General features: G+C 47.5%; 1 protein-coding gene across 1 annotated transcript in view; it reads right to left on the bottom strand.

Moving 5' to 3' along the window:
• Positions 1–3,164, bottom strand: part of TRIT1 (tRNA isopentenyltransferase 1) — a 92,273-nt gene extending 89,109 nt beyond the window's left edge. The window contains exon 1 of the mRNA XM_029619383.1: positions 2,914–3,164. Within this exon, the coding sequence (XP_029475243.1) occupies positions 2,914–3,108 (195 nt within the window). The 5' untranslated portion in view covers positions 3,109–3,164. The remainder of the gene's footprint in view (positions 1–2,913) is intronic.
• Between the last annotated feature and the right edge of the window lie 21,308 nt (positions 3,165–24,472).

The raw sequence follows: 24,472 nt of genomic DNA on the forward strand, positions 1-24,472 counted from the left end.
AGTGCCAGGAAATATAGTGGAAAGTGTTCAAAACATCAAAATCACAGAGCATATAGAAAGACATGGTTTAATGGAACAAAGTCAGCATGGCTTCACCCAAGGCAAGTCTTGCCTCACAAATCTGCTTCATTTTTTTTTAAGGAGTTAATAAACATGTGGATAAAGGTGAACTGGTAGATGTAGTGTACTTGGATTTTCAGAAGGCATTTGACAAAGTTCCTCATGAGAGGCTTCTAGGAAAAATAAAAAAAGTCATGGGATAGGTGGCAATGTCCTTTCGTGGATTGCAAACTGGCTAAAAGACAGGAAACAGAGTAGGATTAAATGGACAATTTTCTCAGTGGAAGGGAGTGGACAGTGGAGTGCCTCAGGGATCTGTATTGGGACCCTTACTTTTCAATATATTTATAAATGATCTGGAAAGAAATACGACGAGTGAGGTAATCAAATTTGCAGATGATACAAAACTGTTCAGAGTAGTTAAATCACAAGCAGATTGTGAGAAATTGCAGGAAGACCTTGTGAGACTGGAAAATTGGGCATCCAAATGGCAGATGAAATTTAATGTGGATAAGTGCAAGGTGATGCATATAGGGAAAAATAACCCATGCTATAGTTACACAATGTTAGGTTCCATATTAGGTGCTACTAACCAAGGAAGATCTAGGCGTCATAGTGGATAACACATTGAAATCAACGGTTCAGTGTGCTGCTCAGTCAAAAAAAGCAAACAAACAATGTTGGGAATTATTAGGAAGGGAATGGTTAATAGAACGGAAAATGTCATAATGCCTCTGTATCGCTCCATGGTGAGACCGCACCTTGAATACTGTGTACAATTCTGGTCGCCGCATCTCAAAAAAGATATAGTTGCGATGGAGAAGGTACAGAGAAAGGCGACCAAAATGATAAGGGGAATGGAACAGCTCCCCTATGAGGAAAGACTAAAGAGGTTAGGACTTTTCAGCTTTGAGAAGAGACGGCTGAGGGGGGATATGATAGAGGTGTTTAAAATCATGAGAGGTCTAGAAACGCAGGTGTTCTTTGGCCGCTGGGTCCAGAGGGTACAAGGCCTCAAAGGCCAGACCTCCTTTAAAACTGGCTTCCTGGGCGTTCTACTCCAGGTCAACTCCTGGATGGCTTCCAGCATCGGGAAATAGCAAGAGGCTTTCCGTAGAGAGACCACGATGGGATTCCTCTTTGGTTCTGACATAGGGTCCCATGCCAGGAACTCCCAGAGTCTTCAGGGTCTGGGAAACTAGGGCTGGCAAATCATCTCTGTGGAAAAACCGTAGCATGATCCAGGCCTGGAGGGATTTCCTAGTCCTCCAATGAGTCTGCATCCCCATCATTGTCCATGGTGTCTGGGTCCTTGTCAGGGATACCCTTGGTGAGACGAGGCACGTCCCGAGGCATGCTGATAGGACTGGGAGGACGAGGCCTTGACAGCTGGAGCTCAGACAGGGCAGGGGCAGCAGCTGACTGCGCCTGAACAAAGGCTTGAAGGCCCTGAAAGAATTCCACACAAGAAAAGGTCGTTGGAACCATACCTAGCCCAGGAGAAAGTGGGGTAGGGGCCGCTGAACTGCCCTCTCCCGAGAAGGATGCCGCACCAGGATTGCTCAGATCCCGGGTGCTACCAGATAAGCTTGTGGCTGACCCGTCCTCTGACTGGGACGGGCTGGGCTTGGAGAAGTTCTGAGAGACCAGCCCTCTCTGGGCTTCTTCACAGTGCTGACACAGGAAGGATTCTAAGTCAAACTGTGCAGCCCTAATATGGCAGGCAGCACAAAGGGAGCATTGCTTGTGCTTCTTTGTTGCTGGAGCCATAGTTAACTGTAGCTTGTGCGTGGAGCCGGTTAGCACCTGAGTTTGAGTGCACATAAATTCTCCCTGATTTGTGTAAGTATAAGCATCTTGTTGTGCACAAATATGTGTGTGTACTTATGTGCCCAACAGGGTCAGCTCGCACCATGCATACCGATGGACAATGGGGGGAAAAGAGTGCTACACCAAACCACGCGCAGGATGGCGCCATCGCAGCCTGCTACACGGAGTGCCCACCGAGTCTGAAGCGGGGCCTAGATCATCGGGGAGCCACTCAACCTGCTCAGAAACCCCCTTCCCCTACCCTAACGGGATCAGGAACGTTGTCGTTATGGCACATTGAACAAGGAGACCAGAGGCCCTTCCACGTCTCTGAATTGGAGTTCTTCTTTACTTACCTGGGCTCAGTGCTTACCAGCTGAGTACACAGACTATCTCTGGCTGGGGGGGAGAGGGCTTTGGCTGTCACCGCCGTGCTTGGCTTCCTGCACCCGCTGCATCTCAGCTGCTTCAGCAGCAAAATCCAGGCCAGGAAACGTGGCAGGCCTCTGAGGGATCTCAGAAATCGTCTCAGGAATGCTCAACTGGGAGAGCAGGAGAGCGGGGCTCCATCTCTCTCCAATTTAAAGGTAAAATTTCCTCTTCTAACGAGTACTGTGTTCCTGATAGGGAAGGCACAATCCACATCTGCTAGGTGACGGAGAGATACTGAATAGCTGGCATTGGAACTATTCATTTGTGCCTTCGGGAGCTTTTAAAATGTACTCGGTGTGCCCCGGCCTGCTCTGTGCACGCACCGGACTTTAACCTCAAGACTGAAGAAAGAGATCGCTTGATCCAGTCACCAGCCTGAAAAGGGGACGGATGAACTCCTGTCTGTGCACAAACATTTGTATCGGTGAAGGAAACATCTCACCGCCTCGGAAGTGTTCTCGATGTTAGGGGATGATCCGCCGCCGAGAAGGCGACGTCCCCGGCTCTGAGCCGCGGAAGGTGGAGGACGAGGACCCATACTTGCCCTTCACTTTGCACAGAGCAGCGGAAAACTACAAAGAAACAAATTCACAGAGCTGCCAGCAACTCTACCTGCATGGAGTCGGCACTGACGATCTCGCCGCCCAGCCTCCGCCCCAGCTCCACCGCCAGCTGAGATTTACCGGTCCCGGTGGCGCCGAGAATGACAACAAGAGGGAGCGAGCGGCGGAGTCCGCCCGACACAAACTGCACGGCAGCCATTATGCTCCCCTCGAGCTCACCGAAAGCGGAAACGGCTGCTGCCATGGCAACCGCACCGGAAGAGGCTGCCTCCTGCTACCACCCAGGAAAGGGCTGCTGCCATGGCAACCGCACCGGAAGAGGCTGCCTCCTGCTACCACCCAGGAAAGGGCTGCTGCCATGGCAACCAAGCTCCCGCGGGGGCGAGGCCAATGCAATTACGTGGTAATAAAATACCTGCATTCAAATTTAGTGCTGCTACGGATGCAATAGGCTAATTATATGCAAATGTATCTGTAGAAAAAAATGCGCTAAACAAAAAAAGTGCCTCTAAACCGGTAATAAAGTTAAAAAGTGCCCTAACATTTGTACCGTTTTATCTTCAGTGCTTGAAATTCTTATTCAGCCCCCCCTCATTTAATTGGAGATTAAATCCCTTGTTGCTAGGGCAGCAGAGTTTTCTTGGTTTGGTGCCAGTTGATCTTGGAGTTTAATGTCCTTAATCCTGAGGTGCACTGCTTTCTGACACTGGGGGGAGACTTTCGGGGTAAGAGCAGCAGCTCTGTAGGAAAAAGACCGAAGTCCTGACCTGCGCTGGAGATTTAGCACAAGAAAGATTGTTCCATCAAAAATCAAAACATATAAACAGCTGGAGGTTTGCCACAGGGACGATAACTTGACAAATCCCTCAGCTGTGTCTGTATGAACACAGGGACAAACCTGGGGCATTAATGGCTTGAGAGTAAAAAACAAGGCCAAGCAGGGTTGCTGAAGGGTGAGGTATCCCCGTCTAATGATGGAAGATTATTCAATAGAGCACACATGGCTAAACAGACCAGACTTATGGGACTGCTTATCTCTTTGGATGTGGAAAAAGCTTTTGACTGAATATCGTGGCCTTTCCTATTTGCAGTGATTAAAAATGCTGCTTCCTCGAATGGGTACAAGCTCAGGTACAAGCTTGTACCTGAACTTGTACCCATTCGAGGGTACAAGCTCAGGTACAAGCTTGTACCTGAACTTGTACCCATTCGAGGGTACAAGCTCAGGGATCTGAGAGCCGGACTGGTTGCACTGCAGGTTATTACATCAACATGCAAAACATCTGCACTACCCCATCTTTTACTTAGCCCAATAACAGCATTAAACATGCACTCAGCGCTACCTCCCTCCCCCGCCTCTGTTACTGGGCCTTTCCACCCCTAACCTAGTCCTTTTATTCCCCTTCTCCCCCCCAGCCCAGACAGTCCCCCTGCTCTGGTCCCACCAGAGGAAAGATTGGAGGAGGGGCAGGGCGACCTCCTATGGACGGCCCTGGTGACTATTTAGGAGCACTGAGCAGGCAAACATTTGAATTACTCTTTTTCAGCTCTGTCCCAGGACGATTTACATTTTCTGGTTTGTATTAGGACAGCTGAGCCTCTGCTTCACTTGAGCTGTTGCTTCTCTCTCAGGATTCAGGTCTATTTTATTTAAAGACAATTCACTTCCAGTGGAAACATCCAGTGAATATGTTTAAATAAACCTAGATGGTTTTGCAGCTGTTGGGCTGTCTTATGTATTTGTATTTATGGTGATTGAATTATATGTTTCTCTAATTGCACGCATGGTTTTCTACATTGCATTGCTTTGGGTGATTTTTTAAATTTATACTTTATTAATTTTTCAAAGTATAACACAGCATCCACTTTGAAACAGAAAATTGATGCAAAATAGGAAAATAAAGAAAGGAAAAAAAAGATCTCAACCCTTTAAGACAAATATCGTTGCAATCATTAAGCCTCAAATTTTGGGAAGGGGGTGGAAGTGGGGGGGAATCCAGAAAAAGGAATTGACATAGCTTAACTTGCTATGTTGCCACTTATTATACTGCTGAGGTTTAGACGCTCTCATAGAGGCGGAATCAGCTGCTCTGGTGAAAACCAAAACAAAACTGTCCTTATTATGTTAAATTATGCACTTGCATGGGTGTCAGGCCCGAGCATCCTGGCATAATGCTAGGAAATCCTTCCTTCTTTTTTGGGTGGATTTCGCCAAATCTGGAAATATCCTCACATTTTGACCCATAAACAAGGCAGTAGATTTTTTAAAATAGCCTAAATTGTGTTCTGAAAAGAAAGATGCCAATAATGTAACCCTTTCTGAAATTTCATAACTAGAAGATTCCAGAAAGTCAGTCAAATCAGCCAAATCTACAGCAGAAGGTGGGTATTGAATGGCAAAAAATAAACTTTATCAAGGGAGGGGACAGAATCCAAAGAAAACGACAAGACTTCAAGGCACAAGGAATTTCCCCTTTCTACCCCTGAAAAGTTCCAAAAACGTAAATTTAAATGTCTCAGTCTATTCTCTATATGTTCAGCAAGCCACGGTCCCGAATAATGGAGGCTTGCACACCTTTTATACTGTGAATTTCTTCTTCCATCTCCTTAAACTTCCCCAAATTTCCTGTATAGCTTGTTGAGATCCAGTGTTTACCTTTGCAGTGCAGCCTGAGAAAGCTGCAGCCTCTCCAACCAACGAAAGGGGAGCCTCCCCCATGCTCCACCAGATCGGGACACGGCGCACCGAGGATCGTCAAAGGCCCAAAAGTGGTCGTCAGCCAAAGGGCCGGGCTTAGCTCTCCTCCACTCCCCGCGCTGCAACACCAAACACTGGGAGATGCTCAATTGCCCAGGGGAAGCTAAGGGCTCCGAGGGATAAAGCCTCACCTTACCCTTCCTTTTTCATGGCATAGGAACAAAGTTCAAGGAAGCCACCATCTTGGCGCCTTCCCCTGTACTTTGGGGAAATTTAATCTGGAAAGCGATTTATGAATGCTGTTAAGTAAATAAATACAATGAACTGAGAGGGGAGATTCGGGGGCGTTTCAAGATGGCGATTTAGACGGACGTATGTGCTTCTGCTCCGAAAACGCTTTACCTAAAAAATTTAATCCGACTGGATCTTGGCTATCTATTCGGGAGATTTCTTCAAGAATGCCTCACAAGCGTAAAGCCAAAATCAGGGTATTCCCGGCAGACCCAGAATTTGCTACGGAGCAGCGTTTAATCACTCACTACACCGCCCCTGCACAGATTCAGCAGGCTTTAAGCCCCATTGGCGTTTCTGGAGGAGAAGGCCAGATATCACCCGGGGAAGTTACTCTAAGCCCGCCAGACCTCAGACAACGTGTGATTTCTTCCTCACCGAGTGTCTCCGTTCCTGCAGCGGTGGGGGATGAGGACTCCGCCCGACGACCCCTGCTTGCCGGGAGTAGCGGTGATGACCCGGAAGAGTTTCATTTTGCTGCTCTGTCGAGAGCCCCGACCCCCATGGGGGGAGAAGCGGTTGGAGGAGTGGCTGTCTCCGAGGGAGAGAGGAGAGCTCCGACAAGAGAAAGCGATTTAAACATCTTTGAAACCGAGGATTTAAACAAACCTGCAGTTGTCTCGATGGATTCCCTATGGGGAATGATGGCAGGTATGTCCAAGCTAATTAAGGAGCAAACGCTTCAAATTGTGGAATTGGGGAAGAAAATAGACTCTGTGTCTAAGGATAATCTCCTTGCACAGCAAGAGCAGGTGCAGGTCACAGAGTCTCTAAAATGTGATATGAAAAAATTGCAAGATACCTCAGCAGGTCTGGTCCGGGATACTCAAATTACTTCTAGGAGGCTTGAAGCGGTCGAAAATTATCTTAGACATTTGAACATTAGACTCTTAAATTTCCCAAGGATCATGGGTGAAATACCTATCATAACCTTTAAAAGATACCTTCAAGAGGTCTTAAAGTTCCCAGCAGATGAAATACCTGCGGTAAAAAAAATCAGTTTTTTGGTGCAAAGAACTGGAAATATACCTGCAACTGAAGGGAACAGGCCTGATTTCCTGAATTTAACCCAATACCTTGAAAATTCTGAGTTGGAAGTAATTGAGAGAGCGGTGTTATTTGTAACTTTATATTCGGAACAGGACTTTAGTTTAATTATGAAAGCGTACTTTAAAAATATTAATGTGTTATATCAAGGTCAAAGTGTCCGAATGTACCCTGATTTATCTAGACCGACTCAACAACGTCGTAAAATGTTTCTTTCTATGAGAACTGAGGCCCAGGCCTTGGGAGCAAATTTCCAACTTCGCTACCCATGCAGATGTGTCTTGAAATTTTCAAATAATACTTATATATTTTTCAACCCCGAGCATTTGAGGGAGTTCCTACTTAGCAAAAGACAACCTCCCACAAATGAAGGTCTATTGTAAAATGTAGTGCAGTGTATCGTCAAGTTACGTATTTCTTAGTTGGCTTAAGTATCCTTCTTCTTAATGTTTAAGTAAATACGCCCCCCCCCCCCTCTCCCATATATTTCCGTTGTAAATTTCTGAGATATGATATGGATCCAGGACTATGTTAAGTGAATTCTGGAATTATGTAAAAATGTTTGTGATGTTGCCTGAGAATTCTTTTTTTCTTACTAATATCTCATGGAATGTATTTCATACAAAGTGTATTCTTTGTTAAATTTCAGTAAACTGATAAATAAAAAAAAAAAAATACAATGAACTGAAAATCAGTGTTGCTTTTCGTAATGTCATACTGGCCAATGTGACGTCGGCACACGAAAAACGGGTCTCACAATTGAGCACTTGCTTTCCTAACACTCGGGTGACCAAGTGCCCGGCTTTCGACCGGAGAACCCGGTTTTGTAGTGTCCCATTAGGCAAGGCCAGGGGCCAATCACCTGCCTGTTTTCGGGGCTTGGTTGACTCTCCTCCTCCTCTGCCTCTCCCACAGCTGTGCCGCACTTGTTGCAACCTCCTGCAGAGGAAGAGGAGAGTCAAACCGAGCCCCAAAACCAGGCAGCTAGAATCGGCCTAGGAAAAACTCAATGCTCGATTTGAAAGGGAAAAAAAGGGGAGGGGGATCAGCTGTGGCCGAGCAGCCCCCACCTCCCCAAGTGTCTGGTCCCGCTCCATGGAAAAGTCTGGCAACCTTGCCTAACGCTCGCCCACCCACCTCTCCTGAGCTGCCACATGAAAAAGGAGGCGCTGAGGGAAATCGTGCATCCTCAGCAGACGTGGCTGTCAGGGTGGCTTAGGAAAATGGACACTCGATACAAGCGTCCATTTCCTCCCGCTGCCGGCACAATATACGCGCCTGGTCTGTGCATCTATATTCGGTGTCCAGAAATTCTTTTTTCAAGACTTTATTTTTTGCACGATGCTTCTTTCCCACTTTGTATCACGACAATACTAATAGGAGGAATCACAGCAAGCAGGATTTGTATTTGCTTGCTTGAGCTCTTGACTGCGGCATGCCTTCACACCAGCTCCCAGGCTGCCATTAAATTTGCTGCATTACAATGGGCACATTGGCCATGCGGGAATTTTTTGAATCACGGGGTAATAGCTAATAGCCTCATCTACATGGGATTTACATGTGATGAGTGCTATTGGCTACGCACTGGTTTGGATGCGCTGATCCCGGTATTGCATCGGATATAAATCTAGCGCATCCAACCACGCGTTTAGCGGCATGCTGACCTGGGTGCCCGATATTGCATTGGGCTTAAAGACGCAGACAGAAATGAATGAAACAGTCCAGGATGGGGAAGGTAGTTTCCTACTATCCCCATGAGAACTCCCTTTCTGCCATTTTTGTGTCCAAAATACTATGAATTTCTCATTCTTTAAAGATTATTATCAGTAATAGAAGGTCTTGTTCCAAGATCCCTTTTTTTGGGCCTTTTTTAATGAGGTCTACATGTTTTATTATAGGCACAATATTTGAAGCAAACTCTCCTTTCCAGAATCCATGTAATACTTAGTCCTACATGCATGCATCAGCATGGTCTGAGGTCTGGCAGCTAAGATTTAATGCTAAAAAATGCAGTGTAATGCATTTAGGATGCAAAAACCCAAGAGAAAGGTACAGTATTGGAGGTGAAATTCTTCTAGACACAAAGGAAGACCAGGATCTGGGAGTGATTGTATCTGATGATCTCAAGGTGGCCAAACAGGTGGTAAAAGCCAGAAAGGTGCTTGGCTGCACAGAGAGAGGACTGGTCAGCAGAAAAAGGGAGGTGATATTGTCCTGTATAAGTCCCTGGTGAGACCTCACTTGGAATACTGTGCACAATTCAAAAGGATATAAACAGGATGGAGTCGCATATGAGGATAGACTTAAAATCTGAACATGTACACCCTCGAGGAAAGGTGGGATATAATAAAGATATTTACTTTTTTCATAAGTATAAATGCACAGGAGGTGGGATGAGGGTGAGTGTTGTGATACCACTCGCAGGAGGGCCCCACAAGTGGCCTCACTAACCCGAGACTGCCTCTGCTTCTGGTGTGACTCCCGATGCTAGTGACAACGCCTGACCACTCCTGCCACCTGTGAGCCTTGTGGTGAGAGATGCTGCTGCTCTCCTTGGAGTGTTGCCGACTCTGCTCTCGCCGCTGATGCCGCTGACTCCTGGGCATGCGCGCTCCACTTCCAGATTTAACGGGCTCGTGGCAGGAAAAGCCCCCACCGCCCTCAGATGATGTCCTTCCTGCCAGCCCAATTAAAAGGCTCCTCAGTCTGTTCCTCATTGCCTTTGTAAGGTCCTTCAAGGTCTCTTGTTTCTCATGGTCTTCCGTGTTCCTGGTCTCCTGGTTCCTGTTTCTTGATTCTTGTCTCCAGAGACCTGTCCAAGTTTTCGCCACTGGTTCAAGTCTTTGGAGGCTCTTCTTTCGTTTTAGAGTCTGAGTTCCGAGTTCCTGAGTCCTGTCCTTAGTCTCCAGAGTTCTTGTTCCAAACCTGAGCCTTCGTCATGTTCCAAGTCTTCAGAGTCTCCGTTTTGTCATGAATCTTCAGCCTTCATCTGTCCTACTCTCAAGCTGTTCCTAAAGAGTAGTCTGAAAGGGATTTCGGAATGGCTGGAGGCTACCCCAGAGACCAACTTGGATTACTGGTTCTCATCAGAGGTTTCCAGTTCCTGGTTCATCTGTTGCCTGTCCCAGGTCTCCAGTCTTCAGCTTCAGCATAGCCCATGCCTGGACATGCTCACCTTCCAGTGGCATGAACTATGGCCAGCCCCAGGGTTGTGTCGATTGCGTCGCACCACAGGGCCTCACACTCATGTCCATTTCACAACAGAAATGGTAAACTGAGGACTAATATAAGGAAATAATTCTTTATAGACAGAGCAGTGGGTGCATGGAAAAGCCTCTCTGTAGAGGTGGTGGAGATTAGAAAGGATGGGACAAGCACAGGGGATGTCTGAGGGAATGAGAAGGTTTGTAGTGGACGAGCAGACGAGATGGACTCTATGGTCTTTTTCTGCTGTCATGTTTCTGTGTAGATAGAGCTTACAATCTAAGGGTATCTGAGGCAATCCGAATAGCAGTACACAGAAATAAAGATAAATAAGTAAAAACAAAAAAAATAATATAACACGACCACACCTTGAATTCTGTGTACAATTCTGGTCGCTGCATCTCAAAAAAGATATAATTGCGATGGAGAAGGTACAGAGAAGGGCGACCAAAATAAGGGGAATGGAACAACTCCCCTATGAGGAAAGACTAAAGAGGTTAGGACTTTTCAGCTTGGAGAAGAGACGACTGAGGGGGGATATGATAGAGGTGTTTAAAATCATGAGAGGTCTAGAACGGGTAGATGTGAATCGGTTATTTACTCTTTCGGATAGTAGAAAGACTAGGGGGCACTCCATGAAGTTAGCATGGGGCACATTTAAAACTAATCGGAGAAAGTTTTTTATTTACTCAATGCACAATTAAACTCTGGAATTTGTTGCCAGAGGATGTGGTTAGTGCAGTTAGTATAGCTGTGTTTAAAAAAGGATTGGATAAGTTCTTGGAGGAGAAGTCCATTACCTGCTATTAAGTTCACTTAGAGAATAGCCACTGCCATTAGCAATGGTAACATGGAATAGACTTAGTTTTTGGGTACTTGCCAGGTTCTTGTGGCCTGGATTGGCCACTGTTGGAAACAGGATGCTGGGCTTGATGGACCCTTGGTCTGACCCAGTATGGCATTTTCTTATGTTCTTATGTTCTTACGATACCTTTTATATAGAACTAATTAAATACATATCTTGACAAGCCTGCGAGAGCTGATACGACTTTCTTCAGGTAAGAATTCAAATGAGCAAAAGATGACATTTAAGCATAAATGCAATGCCGAGCGCTCAGGCTAGCGCACTGGTTAACCTGAGGTCCAAAATACGCATCCAAACCAGCGCATAGCAAATAGCACTCATCACATGAAAAAGCCATGTTGATGAGGTTATTAGCTATTACCCACTTATGTAAAAAATAAATGTGTGCTTGATGAGTACATTTTTACTCTACAAAATTAATGCCTGACCCAGAGCAGGCAATAAGTCTTGAGGAGCCCCTAAAGTTAACAGAAAAGCAGAAAATATTGCTTTTCTCTAGTTCCTCCGACTTAATATCATGGCAATATTAAGCCAGAGAAAACGAAAAAAGGAGTTAGGTAAAAAAAAAAATGTCTTGCTGGTGGTCAGCTTAGGAAAATGGACGCTCAATTAACAAGCACCCATTATCCTAACTCATAGCCGTGCACGGGTTAGGAAGACAGAAGCACAATTAACAAGCACCCATTATCCTAACTCATAGCCGTGCACGGGTTAGGAAGACAGAAGCACAATTAACAAGCACCCATTATCCTAACTCATAGCCGTGCACGGGTTAGGAAGACAGAAGCACAATTCACAAGCACCCATTATCCTAACTCATAGCCGTGCACGGGTTAGGAAGACAGAAGCACAATTCACAAGCACCCATTATCCTAACTCATAGCCGTGCACGGGTTAGGAAGACAGAAGCACAATTCACAAGCACCCATTATCCTAACTCATAGCCGTGCACGGGTTAGGAAGACAGAAGCACAATTCACAAGCACCCATTATCCTAACTCATAGCCGTGCACGGGTTAGGAAGACAGAAGCACAATTCACAAGCACCCATTATCCTAACTCATAGCCGTGCACGGGTTAGGAAGACAGAAGCACAATTAACAAGCACCCATTATCCTAACTCATAGCCGTGCACGGGTTAGGAAGACAGAAGCACAATTCACAAGCACCCATTATCCTAACTCATAGCCGTGCACGGGTTAGGAAGACAGAAGCACAATTCACAAGCACCCATTATCCTAACTCATAGCCGTGCACGGGTTAGGAAGACAGAAGCACAATTCACAAGCACCCATTATCCTAACTCATAGCCGTGCACGGGTTAGGAAGACAAGCACAATTAACAAGCATCCATTATCCTAACTCATAGCTGTGCACAAGGTACGAAGACACAGACTGTGTAAGAGCAGCACCTGGTGGAGAAAGGCAGAACTGCATCCAGTTTCTTCCATACTTACGGGTCAATACAGTAAAAGTCACGGGAGAGCCGGCGAGCTCCCGCTGTCCCAACGCGTGCACAGGTCAGTGTCCTGGGTGCGTGATTCAGTATCGGCCCGTATGCAAATGAGGGCCCGTGGTAAAAGGAGGCGCTAGGGACACTAGCGGCTGTCAGCGGGTTTGACAGCAGACGCTCAATTTTGCCGGCGTTGGTTCTTGAGCCCGCAGACAGTCACGGGTTTGGAAAATGAACGCCGGCTAAATTGAGTGTCCGTCTTCCAACCTGCGGTCCGTGGGCAGATTTTTTATTTTTTTTATATTTGGGGCCTCTGACTTAATATCGCTATGATATTAAGTCGGAGGGTGCACAGAAAAGCAGTTTTTTCTGCTTTTCTGTGCACTTTCCCGGTGCAGAGAGAAATTAGCGCCGACCTTTGGGTGGGCGCTAATTTCTGAAAGTAAAATGTGCGGCTTGGCTGCACATTTTACTTACTGAATCGCATGGGAATAACTAATAGGCCCATTGATATACATTTGCATGTTGCGGGCACTATTAGTTTCGGGGGGTTGGCTGCATGTTTTCCACGTGCTATTACCCTTACTGTATAAGGGGTAAAAATAGCGTGAGGAAAACGCGCAGCCAAATGGGGGCTAACAGTGCGCTCAGCCTGAGCGCACTTTACTGCATCGGCCCGTTAGTTATAACTATATCTCTATCAGGACGATGCAGTAAAGTGCGCGGGAGAGCGGGCGCTCCGAGGCGAGCGCCCGCTCTCCCAACGCGCATCCAGGCACCTCTCCTGGGCGCGCGATTTATATTCAAATGAGGGCCCATCCCTAGCGCCTCCTTATTGGCAGAAGCGGCGTCTGTCAGTGGGTTTGGCAGCCGACGCCTAATTTTACCGGCATCAGTTGTTGAACCCGCTGACAGCCACGGGTTCGGAAACCGGATGCCGGCAAAATTGAGCGTCCGTTTTCCAACCTGTGGGCTGCAGGCAGATTTTTTTTTTTTTAATTTTTGGGGCTTCCAACATAATATCGCTACGATATTAAGTCGGATGTTGTACAGAAACTTGCCCGGTGCCTTTGGCAGGCGTTAATTTCTGTATTGCGGGTGACTAACTAACAGGCTCATCAAAATGCATTTGCATGTGATGAGCGCTATTAGTTTCGGGAGGGTTGGCTGCGCTTTTTCCACGCGCTATCATTACCCCTTACTGTATAAGGGGTAATAATAGCGCGTCAAAAACGCGCGTCTGAACGGGGGCTAAGGGTGCACTCGGCCTGAGCGCACCGCTGTGAATCGGCCTGAATATTATAAAAATATGAGGGGCTCCAGATAATCTGTTTCACATCTGCACATGTAATGACATCACCCAGAGCTGGGGGGGCCATAAAGGCAGCGAGGGAGAAGCGCTGACATCTGCACTGTGGGGCCAGAGACTGCCGCAGCGGTGCCAGCACCGGAAAGCTGGAGGCGTTTCCTGGACCCCAGCCGTGCAACAGAGGATGAGGAGCAGCAAATCATACATCAGAAAGGACTAGGAAACCCCCACCAGCCCTCTGATGTAGGAATTTACATTTATATTTACATTGGTGTATTTGGATTTTCGGAGGGCATATGGCAGAGACCCACATGCGAGGCATCTGGGAAAACTAGGGGTCGTGGGATGGAGGGTGATGTCCTTTTGTGGCTTGCAGGTGTTATAATTAGTGAGGTTTGGGTGGACCCTTGGACACTGTGGCATCTGACCACACCCACGGGGGGAAGTCCCGTGAGGGGCCACAGGTCAGGCTCAGCTGCGGACACACAAACACAGATTATATCTTTTATTAGACAGTTTATGAAGCCACCAGCGGTGGCGGTAGTGAGTAGAAGATGGAGCCCGGCTGGGCTAGTATTCCCCAGGGCGCTGGAACAGCGGCTTCTCCGGTAGCAGTGCTGTAGGAAGAAGAACTGAGAAAATGAGTACCCTGAGATCTTCACAGAGTCCCCAGTATGGAGAAGCCCCGAGATAGGGAGAGCTGGCCCTCGAGGAGCGAGTACCAGATCCCTGGGAGCAGAGACTCTTTGGCAAATACTCACACAGCAGTTCTCCATGGAAGATGGCACTGGCGCTCGAACAGAGGCAGGCCCTCGAGGAGCGAGTACCTGGTTCCAGGGAAACAGCTCTGAGGAGTAGATGGTAGTAGAACTCACAGATGGTGTCTGTAGTGAATTCTTCCAAGTAGAAGAGGAAATGGATACAGGCAGCGAGTCAGGGAACATGGGCCCTCGAGGAGCGAGTACCGGTTCCTGATAGCGACCTGAAAGAAGCAGAGAGGCCCCCGAGGAGCGGGTATCTCGTTAACAGCAAGGAGTCCAAATAGAAGTTGGAGGCAGAGTAGCTGGGTATGGAGAGCGAATCCCATCTGTTGGACTTACCCTTGCTAACTCAAAGGTTAGCAATAAACAACAGGCTTAAATATTCGGGCAGCGTGATGTCATCACAGGGGGACACCCCTGAGGTTCGCGCCATAGAGGAAATAAGAATGAGGGTTGCGCGCGCCCTAAGGTACCTGAGGAGCATGGCGGGAGGCAGCACCCAAGCCGGTCCGGGGATGCCGGAGAGGATGGCGGGCAGACGCCGCGGCAGCCAAACGTCCACAGGGAGCAGGAGGAGTTGCAGAAAAAGAAAGGTAGGCGGAGTGAAGCCGTCGGGCCGCGACAGTTGCACAGTACCTCCCTTCAAAGGGCGGTCTCCTCTGCGGGTACCAGGTTTTGGTTTCCAAGGATACGAGAGATGGAACTGATGGAGCATCTCTTTTTCAAAGATATTTGCCAGAGGCTCCCAAGAAATTTCTTTGGGGCCGAAACCTTCCCATGAAAGAAGGTATTCCCAAGTCTTGCCTTGTCTTCGGGCATCAAGAATGGCTTCGACCTCGTATTCTAGGTCTTCTTCTGCATTGATGGGAGATGGTTCCTGAGACTTGGAAGAGAACTCACTGAGAATGAGTGGTTTCAGAAATGAAACATGAAATGCGTTGTGGATGTTTAATCCAGGTGGTGGCTTCAGACTGTAAGTGATGTTGCCAAGACGTCGGAGGATTGGAAATGGTCCAATGTAGCGAGGAGCAAATCAAGTGGAGAGTAACTTCAGTCTAAGGTGCTTAGTGGAAAGCCAGACTTTGTCTCCAGGTTCAAAGACAGGCACTTTGGAATGGTGAGCGTTGTAACATCTTTTAGCTTGATCACTCGCTTTGAGTAGCATTTCTTTCGTCTGAGTCCATAATTGATGGATATCATCAGCAGTGGATTGAGCTGCTGGGGATGTCACTGAGAGCTTCAGTGGAAGTGGCGCTGGTGGTAAACGTCTATATACCACTTCAAAAGGTGTTGATCCAGTAGATGTTGCTGGATGAGAATTAATGGCGAATTCAGCCCATGGTAACAGTTCAGCCCAGTTATTCTGACGGCAACTTACATAGGCCCGAATGAACTGTTTCAGGGTCCTATTCATCCGTTCTGTTTGGCCATTTGATTGAGGATGATTGGCTGATGTATAGTCTAGAGAGATGTCAAAGAGTTTGCACAAGGCCTTCCAGAATTTTGCCGTGAATTGTGATCCTCGGTCCGATACTATGTGGTTCGGTAGGCCGTGAAGGCAAAAAATGTGGGTTATGAAGAGCTTCGCAAGCTCCAAGGCTGAAGGTAAGCCAGGCAGCACCACAAAGTGGGCCTTCTTGCTGAATCGGTCGACAGTGACCCAGATGGTATTCATACCTCCAGAGGGGGGAAGATCAACTACAAAGTCAGTAGCGATATGCATCCAGGGCTGCTCCGAGCAATCCCCACGGTTGGCCAGAAGTAGGTTTGTGCTTGGCACAGTTGGCACAAGATGCTACATAGGAGAATGTATCTTCCTTGATAGTTGGCCACCAATAATACTTCTGGAGCTTCAGCAGGGTACGGCGTTGACCAGGATGGCCAGCCAGCTTGGAATCGTGAGCCCAATAGAGCACTTTCTTCCTGAGATGTTTAGGCACGATGGTTTTACCAGCGGGTACAGAATGGGTAGCACCCAAGATGACTTTCTTCGGGTCGATTATGTGCTGAGGTTCTTCGGGAACATCCTCCGAGAGAAAGGAGTGTGACAGGGCATCAGCTCTGGTATTCTTGTCTCCGGGGCAATATTTGAGCACAAAGTCAAAACGGTTAAAAAATAAGGACCATCTAGCTTGTTTATGGTTAAGACGTTGCGCATGGCGGAGATACTCTAGATTCTTATTTGATTGTAATCATAAACTTACCTCCCTCCCACTCTCAATTTTGAATTTTATTAAATATTTATTTTTTTATTAATTTGGTATTTTATTAATAAATTTGTTATAAAATTCATTATGCATTTAACATATTGACATAAAATTAGCTTAGCGCTCAGTACTGATATAACTTTCTATGTGTTATTCATAATATCTCTGTTTGTATGCACCAACTTCAATTGGCTAAAACTGTTGTGGCTCTTTACATACTATTCATGTCGGCTATTCCCGCCGCTCACTATCAAAGTGTCTCTGTCTTTATACACCAACTCCAATCAATTTTACGTTAGACACTGCTTTTAACTATTCAGTATTTGAGTCTCATTCAAATCAACTGAGCGCACCAAAAGTATGTTTAACTTTTTCACAAACAAACTGAAAATCTCTTAAACCACTTTGAGTGTCCCGAAACCACTTATCTGTCAGGTTCTCCCACTAGGCACTGCTGTGAATTATTCACTCCGTTTTGTATGCACCAACTTCAATTGGCTGATGCGCTCAAAACTGTTGTGGCTCTTTACATACTGTTCACGCTGCTCACTGTGAAAGTGTCTCTGTCTTTATACACCAACTCCAATCGATTTTACGTTAGACACTGCTATTAACTATTCAGTATTTGAGTCTCATTCAAATCAGCTGAGCGCACCAAAAGAATGTTTAACTTCTTCGAGTGTCCCGTAACCACTCGTCTGTCAAGTTCTCCCACTGGCACTGCTGTGAATTATTCAATACTTGAGTCACTTAAATTAGCTGAGTGCGCTGTTTAAACTTTTTCAAATGCCAAAAGGATTTTTAACTTTTATTCACAATCTACTTAAGTCACTTAAATCAGTTGAGCTCGCTGTTTAAACTTTTTCAAACGCCGAAAGAATTTTTAACTTTTATTCGCAATCAAACTGAAAGTCTCTTAAACTACTTCAAATATCCCGCAACCACTTATCTGTCAGGTTCTCCCAACATGGCCATGTTTTGAAAAGAAAACTTTTCTCAATCAGGGGAGTCCACGTTGTATCTTTTCTCCTCACTGTCGGGTATCTTCTCTCAGAATGAATGGCGTTTTCTAAAGTAAGTTTATGATTACAATCAAATAAATACTGTAGCAAGGCCTTGGAGGCATGCAACAGCAAAAGTATGAAACTTACCTCATCCCACGTTAAAAATGTATTATTTAAAAAAAAAAAAAATTATTGTATTATTAGAGGGTGGAGTATTTTTTGGGGTTATTCATTGGATTTTGATCTCACCTTAAGCGGAGATTTTTTTTGTCAGATTATTGGTGGATCTCCCCGGCATCGGGGAACGCGAAGGTGAGTGCGGCAGCTTGCAGGAGACCACGAGCCGCTAAGTGCAACAATGAAGCAGTGGAGAATCCGAATGACATGACCAGACATGACCAGATATTTAAAATGCCCATTCTAATAATAAGTGTGGTTTTCCATTCGTCACATTCTCTAATTCTTATCAGATTATAAGATCCACAGAGGTCCAGCCTGGTAAAGACCTTGGCCCTTGTAATTGATCGAATAGCTCCGAGATGAGTGGCAATGGGTATTTATTCTTAATTGTGATGACATTCAGTTTGCTATAATCAATACAGGGTCTAAGAGACCAAGAACCTGCTGCTGCCAGTGATGAGGAGGGGCGGATGAAATCACGTTCCAGGTTTTCCTTGATGTATTCGACATTGCTTGGGTCTCTGGGACCGACAGTGGGTACGCTCTTCCACAAAGCAGTATTTTCACAGGCAGGAGATCAATAGCACAATCATGTAACTGGTGAGGAGGGACAGTTTCTGAATGTTTTTTGCTAAACACATTCACAATGGCTGCATAGGCGCAAGGGAGACTGGGAGGAACTGCAAGGTCTGACAATGCTAAGAAAATGTTATTGTTTGTAAGGTTTTGGGTGGACCCTTGGACACTGTGACAGCTGACCACGCCCACGGGGGAAGTCCCGTGAGGGGCCACAGGTCAGGCTCAGCTTTGGGACACACAACACAGAATTATATCTTTTATTAGACAGAGGTGAGAAGCCACCAGAGGGGGCAGTAGTGAGTAAAGATGAAGCCCGGCTGGGCTTAGGGTTCCTCAGGATACTGGAACAGCGATTCCCTCTATGGCTGTGCTGTAGTGGAGAAAACTGAGATAGTGAGTACAGTGGAGCATACACAGAGTTCTGGTTCGGAGCCTCATTGGTAAAGTTACTCACACAGCGGTTTCTCCCGGAAGGTAACACAGAAGCTGGAATAGAGGCAGGCCCTCGAGGAGCGAGTCCGGCTGGACTTGTAGTCCCTCAGGACACTGGAACAGTGATTCCCTCTATGGCTGTGCTGTAGTGGAGAAAACTGAGATAGTGAGTACAGTGGAGCATACACAGAGTTCTGGTATTGAGCCTCATTGGTAAAGTTACTCACACAGCGGTTTCTCCCGGAAGGTAACACAGAAGCTGGAATAGAGGCAGGCCCTCGAGGAACGAGTACCTGGTTCCAGGAACAGCTCTGAGGAAATAAAGTTGGTAACTCACTGATGATGTAGGCAGCGTTTTTTTCCAAACAGAAGAGATAAGTTCAGGCAGCGAGTCAGGGAACATGGGCCCTCGAGGAGCGAGTACCGGTTCCTGATAACGACCTGAAAGAAATGAGAGAGGCCCCCGAGGAGCGGGTCCCTTGTTAGGATAAAGTCCAAAAGTTGGAGAGGCAAAGTAGCTAGGTACGGAGAGCGAATCCCATCCGTAAGGATTCCCACCTTGCTAACTCGATTAGCTAGCAAAAAGTGAAGGCTTTTGTATCTGGGATGCGTGACGTCATCACAGGGAGACGCCCCTGAGGTTCGCGCCAAAGAGAGAATAAGAAGCAGGGCCACGTGGCGCACATGCCCTATGGTACCTGACAACATGGCGGGATGCAGCATCCCTGGTCCAGCTTGGGCCGGACCGGGGACGCCGGAGAGGATGGCTTGCAGACGCCGCGGCAGCCAGACGTCCATCAACCGTGGGAGGAGTCGCAAAAAAGGTAAGGCGGGCAGAGTGGAGACGTCGGGCAGCGACAGTCATAACAGAAAATAGGCAGGACAACAGAGTGAAGGCAATGCTGAAAGCAATAGGGACTCCAAAACTGGATGACTCCTGTGCGCCAGTCTGAGGTTGGGCCATATTGTCGAAGCCATGGGCTATCAGATCTCCAAAGAACATAGAATGTAATTTCTTCATGGTTAAGGAGGCTCACCCTGATGGTGATAGATCAAGTAATAGCCATGATGTTCCCAGGGAGGGGTTCCCTGCACACTCGGCAGCAGATCCACAGGAATGGCGTGGCGCCATCCCATGCTTTCTTCAATGAAATTCCCCACTGCACCAAGTCAAGGAAAGCCTCAGTGAAAATAACTTTGATGTCAGTTTGAAGGTAGACAGCAGCACAATCTGAGAAAAGAAAGTGATTCTAGAGGGATCTAGGGTTGCCTCCCCAGCCAGTCTTAGGCTTGGTTTTGCCAGGCAGGGCCAGCACAATAAAGACACAGATTCCAGGACTGGCATCAGTGTCTCTCCTCTTCCATCAAATGAGAATGGCTCAATTGCATAGGTTCCTCCTGTGTGGACGTGGGAGTCTGATCTTTTGCTTGAACCAATAGGGGGCATTGAAACCTGGAAGCCAGATGAGGTACCCCCTCGAGAATAATCACGCTCCCGAGTCTTCTCCTGGTAACGAAATTCAATTTAGGTATAGAGGGAGATTAGTGTATTGAGGGAAGTGGGAATCTCCAGTCCAGTGAATTCGTCCTTGAGCTGGGAGTCCAGGCCCTGCCAGAATATGGCAGTTAGGCTCTCCTCAAGTCACTGTAGCTCAGTGGCCAGAAACCGTGTAACGCCCCACCATCTGATAGCCTTGGTGAAGGAGCAAGATGTAGGCCATGGCAGAAGAGGATCTGCCCAGTTCCTCAAGGACCCTCCAGAAGTGTTTCAAGAATTCAGTTAGGTCAGTTAGGTCATGCAACATTATGTTGTTTCTCTCCCAGGATGCCCAGGCCAGCACCTGACCGGTGAGGAGGGACATGATATAGACTACTTTAGCCCGACTGGACAAGAAGCTCCCAGATTGAAGTTAAAAAATGATTTGGTACTGATTCAGGAACCCTCTGCAAGTCTTGGGGTTTCCACTGAAGTGTGGTGGTGAAGAGAGGCATATGCCTGATGTCATGGTCACCGGTTGTTGTGCTGGGGAAACCTATGCTATGGATGGTAGGCAGGATGAAGCATCCACACCCTGTACGGAGTTCAGGTGGCTAACCTAGAGTTTACATGGACCCTGTCAGCTGCTGAACTTGCAAAGCCAGACTTGCAAGAGCTGGAGCTCAACTCAACGGTGCTCATGGCCTTTGCAATCTGTTGTGAGGCAAGGATAGTGAGTCCTTCGGCCTGCGAGCACAAGATAGGCCTTAACAGATGGCAGTTGATACCCACAAGAGTAAGTCTTCTGCCTGAGCAGCCACCTCCCCCTTGGCGGCCGGCAGGACTTTCTGGGCTGGGTACAAGGAAGGAAGAAGTAAGCAAAGTCGGTGACTGGGCTGAGGTCGAGGCAAGCAGAGAGCAAGTGAAGTCAAGGTCCAGGCTAGGTCAAGGTAACAAAAGAACAGGCCAGGGGGAGAAACACAACAAGACAGACAAGAGAGGACAAGGCTGGAACAAAGCAGGAACACACAGGATCAAAACTAAGAACAAGGCAGGAACATGCTGTAGCAACTGGCACTGTAGAATGAGGAGACCTCTTGCAGTAGTGCTGAGCTTCCTTTATTCTAGGCAGGATGTCATGTCATCATGGCGTGTTACAAAAAGTCCAAGCAGCAGAACCTGTGAAAAGGGCTGAGGGATGTCAGGAAGCTCAGCTGGAGGTACTTCAGACAAGAAGTGAGGGGTGTTACACCACCCCTGAGGAAATGCCTGCACTCAAGTGCTTTTTCATTACTTTTAAATCTAAGAATCCCAAAAATTAGAATATTAGAATATAGCATGATGCTCCCGCTTTCTGCGCATTTTAATTGCATTGGCCCCACAGTCTCACCCCATCACAGCAGGATCAGGTGACACAGCCAGGAATGTTGTTTGTGTCTTAACCGGCAGACGACCGCGGACAGCCGGCCTCTCCCAGGTGCACACTGTCAAGGAGGTGCTCGGGGTGCACAATTGACCCTAGTGCCTCCTTGACAGCACAACCCCTAATTAGAATATAGCATGATGCTCCCGCTTTCTGCGCATTTTAATTGCATTGGCCCCACAGTCTCACCCCATCACAGCAGGATCAGGTGACACAGCCAGGAATGTTGTTTGTCTGGAGGATGAATTATGTTATCCATCCATCAACATTTTTTAGATGCCAGTAGGAGGTTCATCATGTCGCTGGTGTTTATACCTTCCCATGGCCACCAGAAGGGACATGAAAAATGAGAGTCTGCCAAGGGTGCCAGGCTGGAGGGGTCACCACGTCAACCCTGCTGTTGTAGAGGTAATGAAAGTAATCTCCTTGCAGTCATGTCATTGGAAAAGGACTGGCCTGCAGATAGCATAATCAGCTAAAGGCATGACCCCCAACGCCAAAAGCAGATGCTTAACAGACAGGGCAAGGCTGGTGGGTTCTAACGAGAGCAGAGATAGGCATCTTCTGTCTGGTTCAGCCACCTTGCCCTTGGGTTGAGTCCTCAGGTGCTGGTGCCTGGCAGGACTTGGACAGGAAAGCAGAAAACACAAGACACAGGCTAAGGCAATGTGCAACCCAAACCTGGAGCTATGAAAGTGCCCAGAGAAGCAGGGGAGGACCACTGCAGAAAAACCTGGTGACAAAAATGCGCCCACGGGAGGACTGGACACACAAAGCAAAGTAGGACCAAACAGGAACACTGGATACACAAAGCAGTCTAGGAGTAAACAGAAACATGAAATGTAGGACCACTGAGGCGCCCGCTGATGACATCACAGGCTCTCCACTATTTAAGGCCTGCTCAGACCAGCCTCAGACACCTCGGCAATAAGTTGAACTCTTCTGAGTAGCTGATTGCCTCATTGTTCCTGGTTCCTGATCATGCTTCTGTTCCAGTGCCTTGTCTTTGTGCTCCTGGTCCCTTCCTGTATCTTTGGAGTTCCTGCAGACCTGTCTTGTGGTTCCTCGTCCTTCCTCAGTGTGTTCCTGCTGTTCCACCTTGCCTCCTTCCCTTGGATTGACTTCTCGGCTTGACCTCGGACTGCTTCTTGACCATGGAGCCTTCTGCCTGCCTTGTGACCTCTGCTTGCTCCTCATCTTGCCATACTCTGAATGCCCTTGACCTTTGCCCACTCTCGTCTCTGCTGTCTGCTGCCTGCCCCGAGCTTTGCTTTCTGCCTGCTAGTCACCATCCCTTCTGTGATGGATGCTTCTCTCTCTACAGAGGCCCATGCCTAAGTCCAGTTGGCCCCGGCATCCGAGGTTTAACCTAAGGGGAACAAGGCCTGGTATTGGTGAAGTTACTGTTGGGCCTCTGCTTCTGCCAGCTCTGTCTGCCGACGGTGAGGACCTGCAGGACTCCTCCCTCACCTCGGTCCAAGGGTCTACTTCCGCAGCACATAGGGTCTAGTTAATGTTTGGGTACTTACCAAGTACTTGTGACTTGGATTGGCCACTGTTGGAAACAGGATACTGGGCTGGATGGACCCTTAGTCTGACCCAGTATGGCATTTCTTATGTTCTTATGTCTCCCTATATAGTACATACAGTATCTACATGTATGTGTGTAATTTGTATACAGTTTGTGTCTCTATATAGTTCATACTGTATGCACATGTATGTACATAATATTTATACAGCGTCTCTATATAGTGTATACTGTGCATCCCCATGCGTGCGCATGTTATAAAATGGGGCGTACATGTACGCGCGTAATGGGGTGCACAGTTATGCACCTTGCACACGCCGAGCCGCGCTGCCTTCCCCCGTTCCCCCTAACCTGACCTTCCCATCCCTTCCCCTAACCTTTCCTCCCCCTAACCCTACTCTAACCCCCCCCAAAATGTCTAATTTACCTTATGCGCCTGCCGGCCAACTGCCGGCACACAATCCCAAGCACAGCGGCAAATGGCTGCTGTGCCTAAAGCTTCTGACCCCACCCACGCCCTGCCCCCGGACAGCCCCAGCCATGCCCCGCCCCCTTTCTGCCCTTTCAGTAAAGCCCCGGGACTTACATGCGTCCTGGGGCTTTACGTGCGTCGCCAGCCTTTTCAAAATAGACCCCGTGCGCGTAACCTTTTTAAAATCCGGCCCTTAGATTATATACTATAAATATATATATATATATATATACTATACTATAAATATATATATATATATACACTATGGGCCAGATTTTCGAATCTACGCGCAACCCAGTGCACACAAATCTACGCCCAATTTAATAACATGCGCGCGCAGCCACAGGAACGTTATAAAATCCGGGGACGGCGCTCGCGAGGGGGTGCACACTTGTGCACCTTGCGCACGCTGAGCCCTAGGGGAGCCCCGATGGCTTTCCCCGTTCCCTCCAAGGCTGCTCTGAAATCGGAGCGGCCTCGGAGGGAACTTTCCTTTCGCTCCCCCCACCTTCCCCCACCTTCCCCTCCCTTCCCCAACTAACCCACCCCCCAGCCCTACCTAAATCCCCCCTACCAACTTACCTTCAAACCATTTATCAAATCCATCCTTAGCAGCTGCTACTTTAAATTACAAACCCTCAAAAAACTCAAACCCCTCCTCTACTTCTCGGACTTTCG

Source organism: Rhinatrema bivittatum, chromosome 11, assembly GCF_901001135.1.
Source record: "Rhinatrema bivittatum chromosome 11, aRhiBiv1.1, whole genome shotgun sequence".
In the NCBI taxonomy this organism is placed as follows: Eukaryota; Metazoa; Chordata; class Amphibia; order Gymnophiona; family Rhinatrematidae; genus Rhinatrema; species Rhinatrema bivittatum.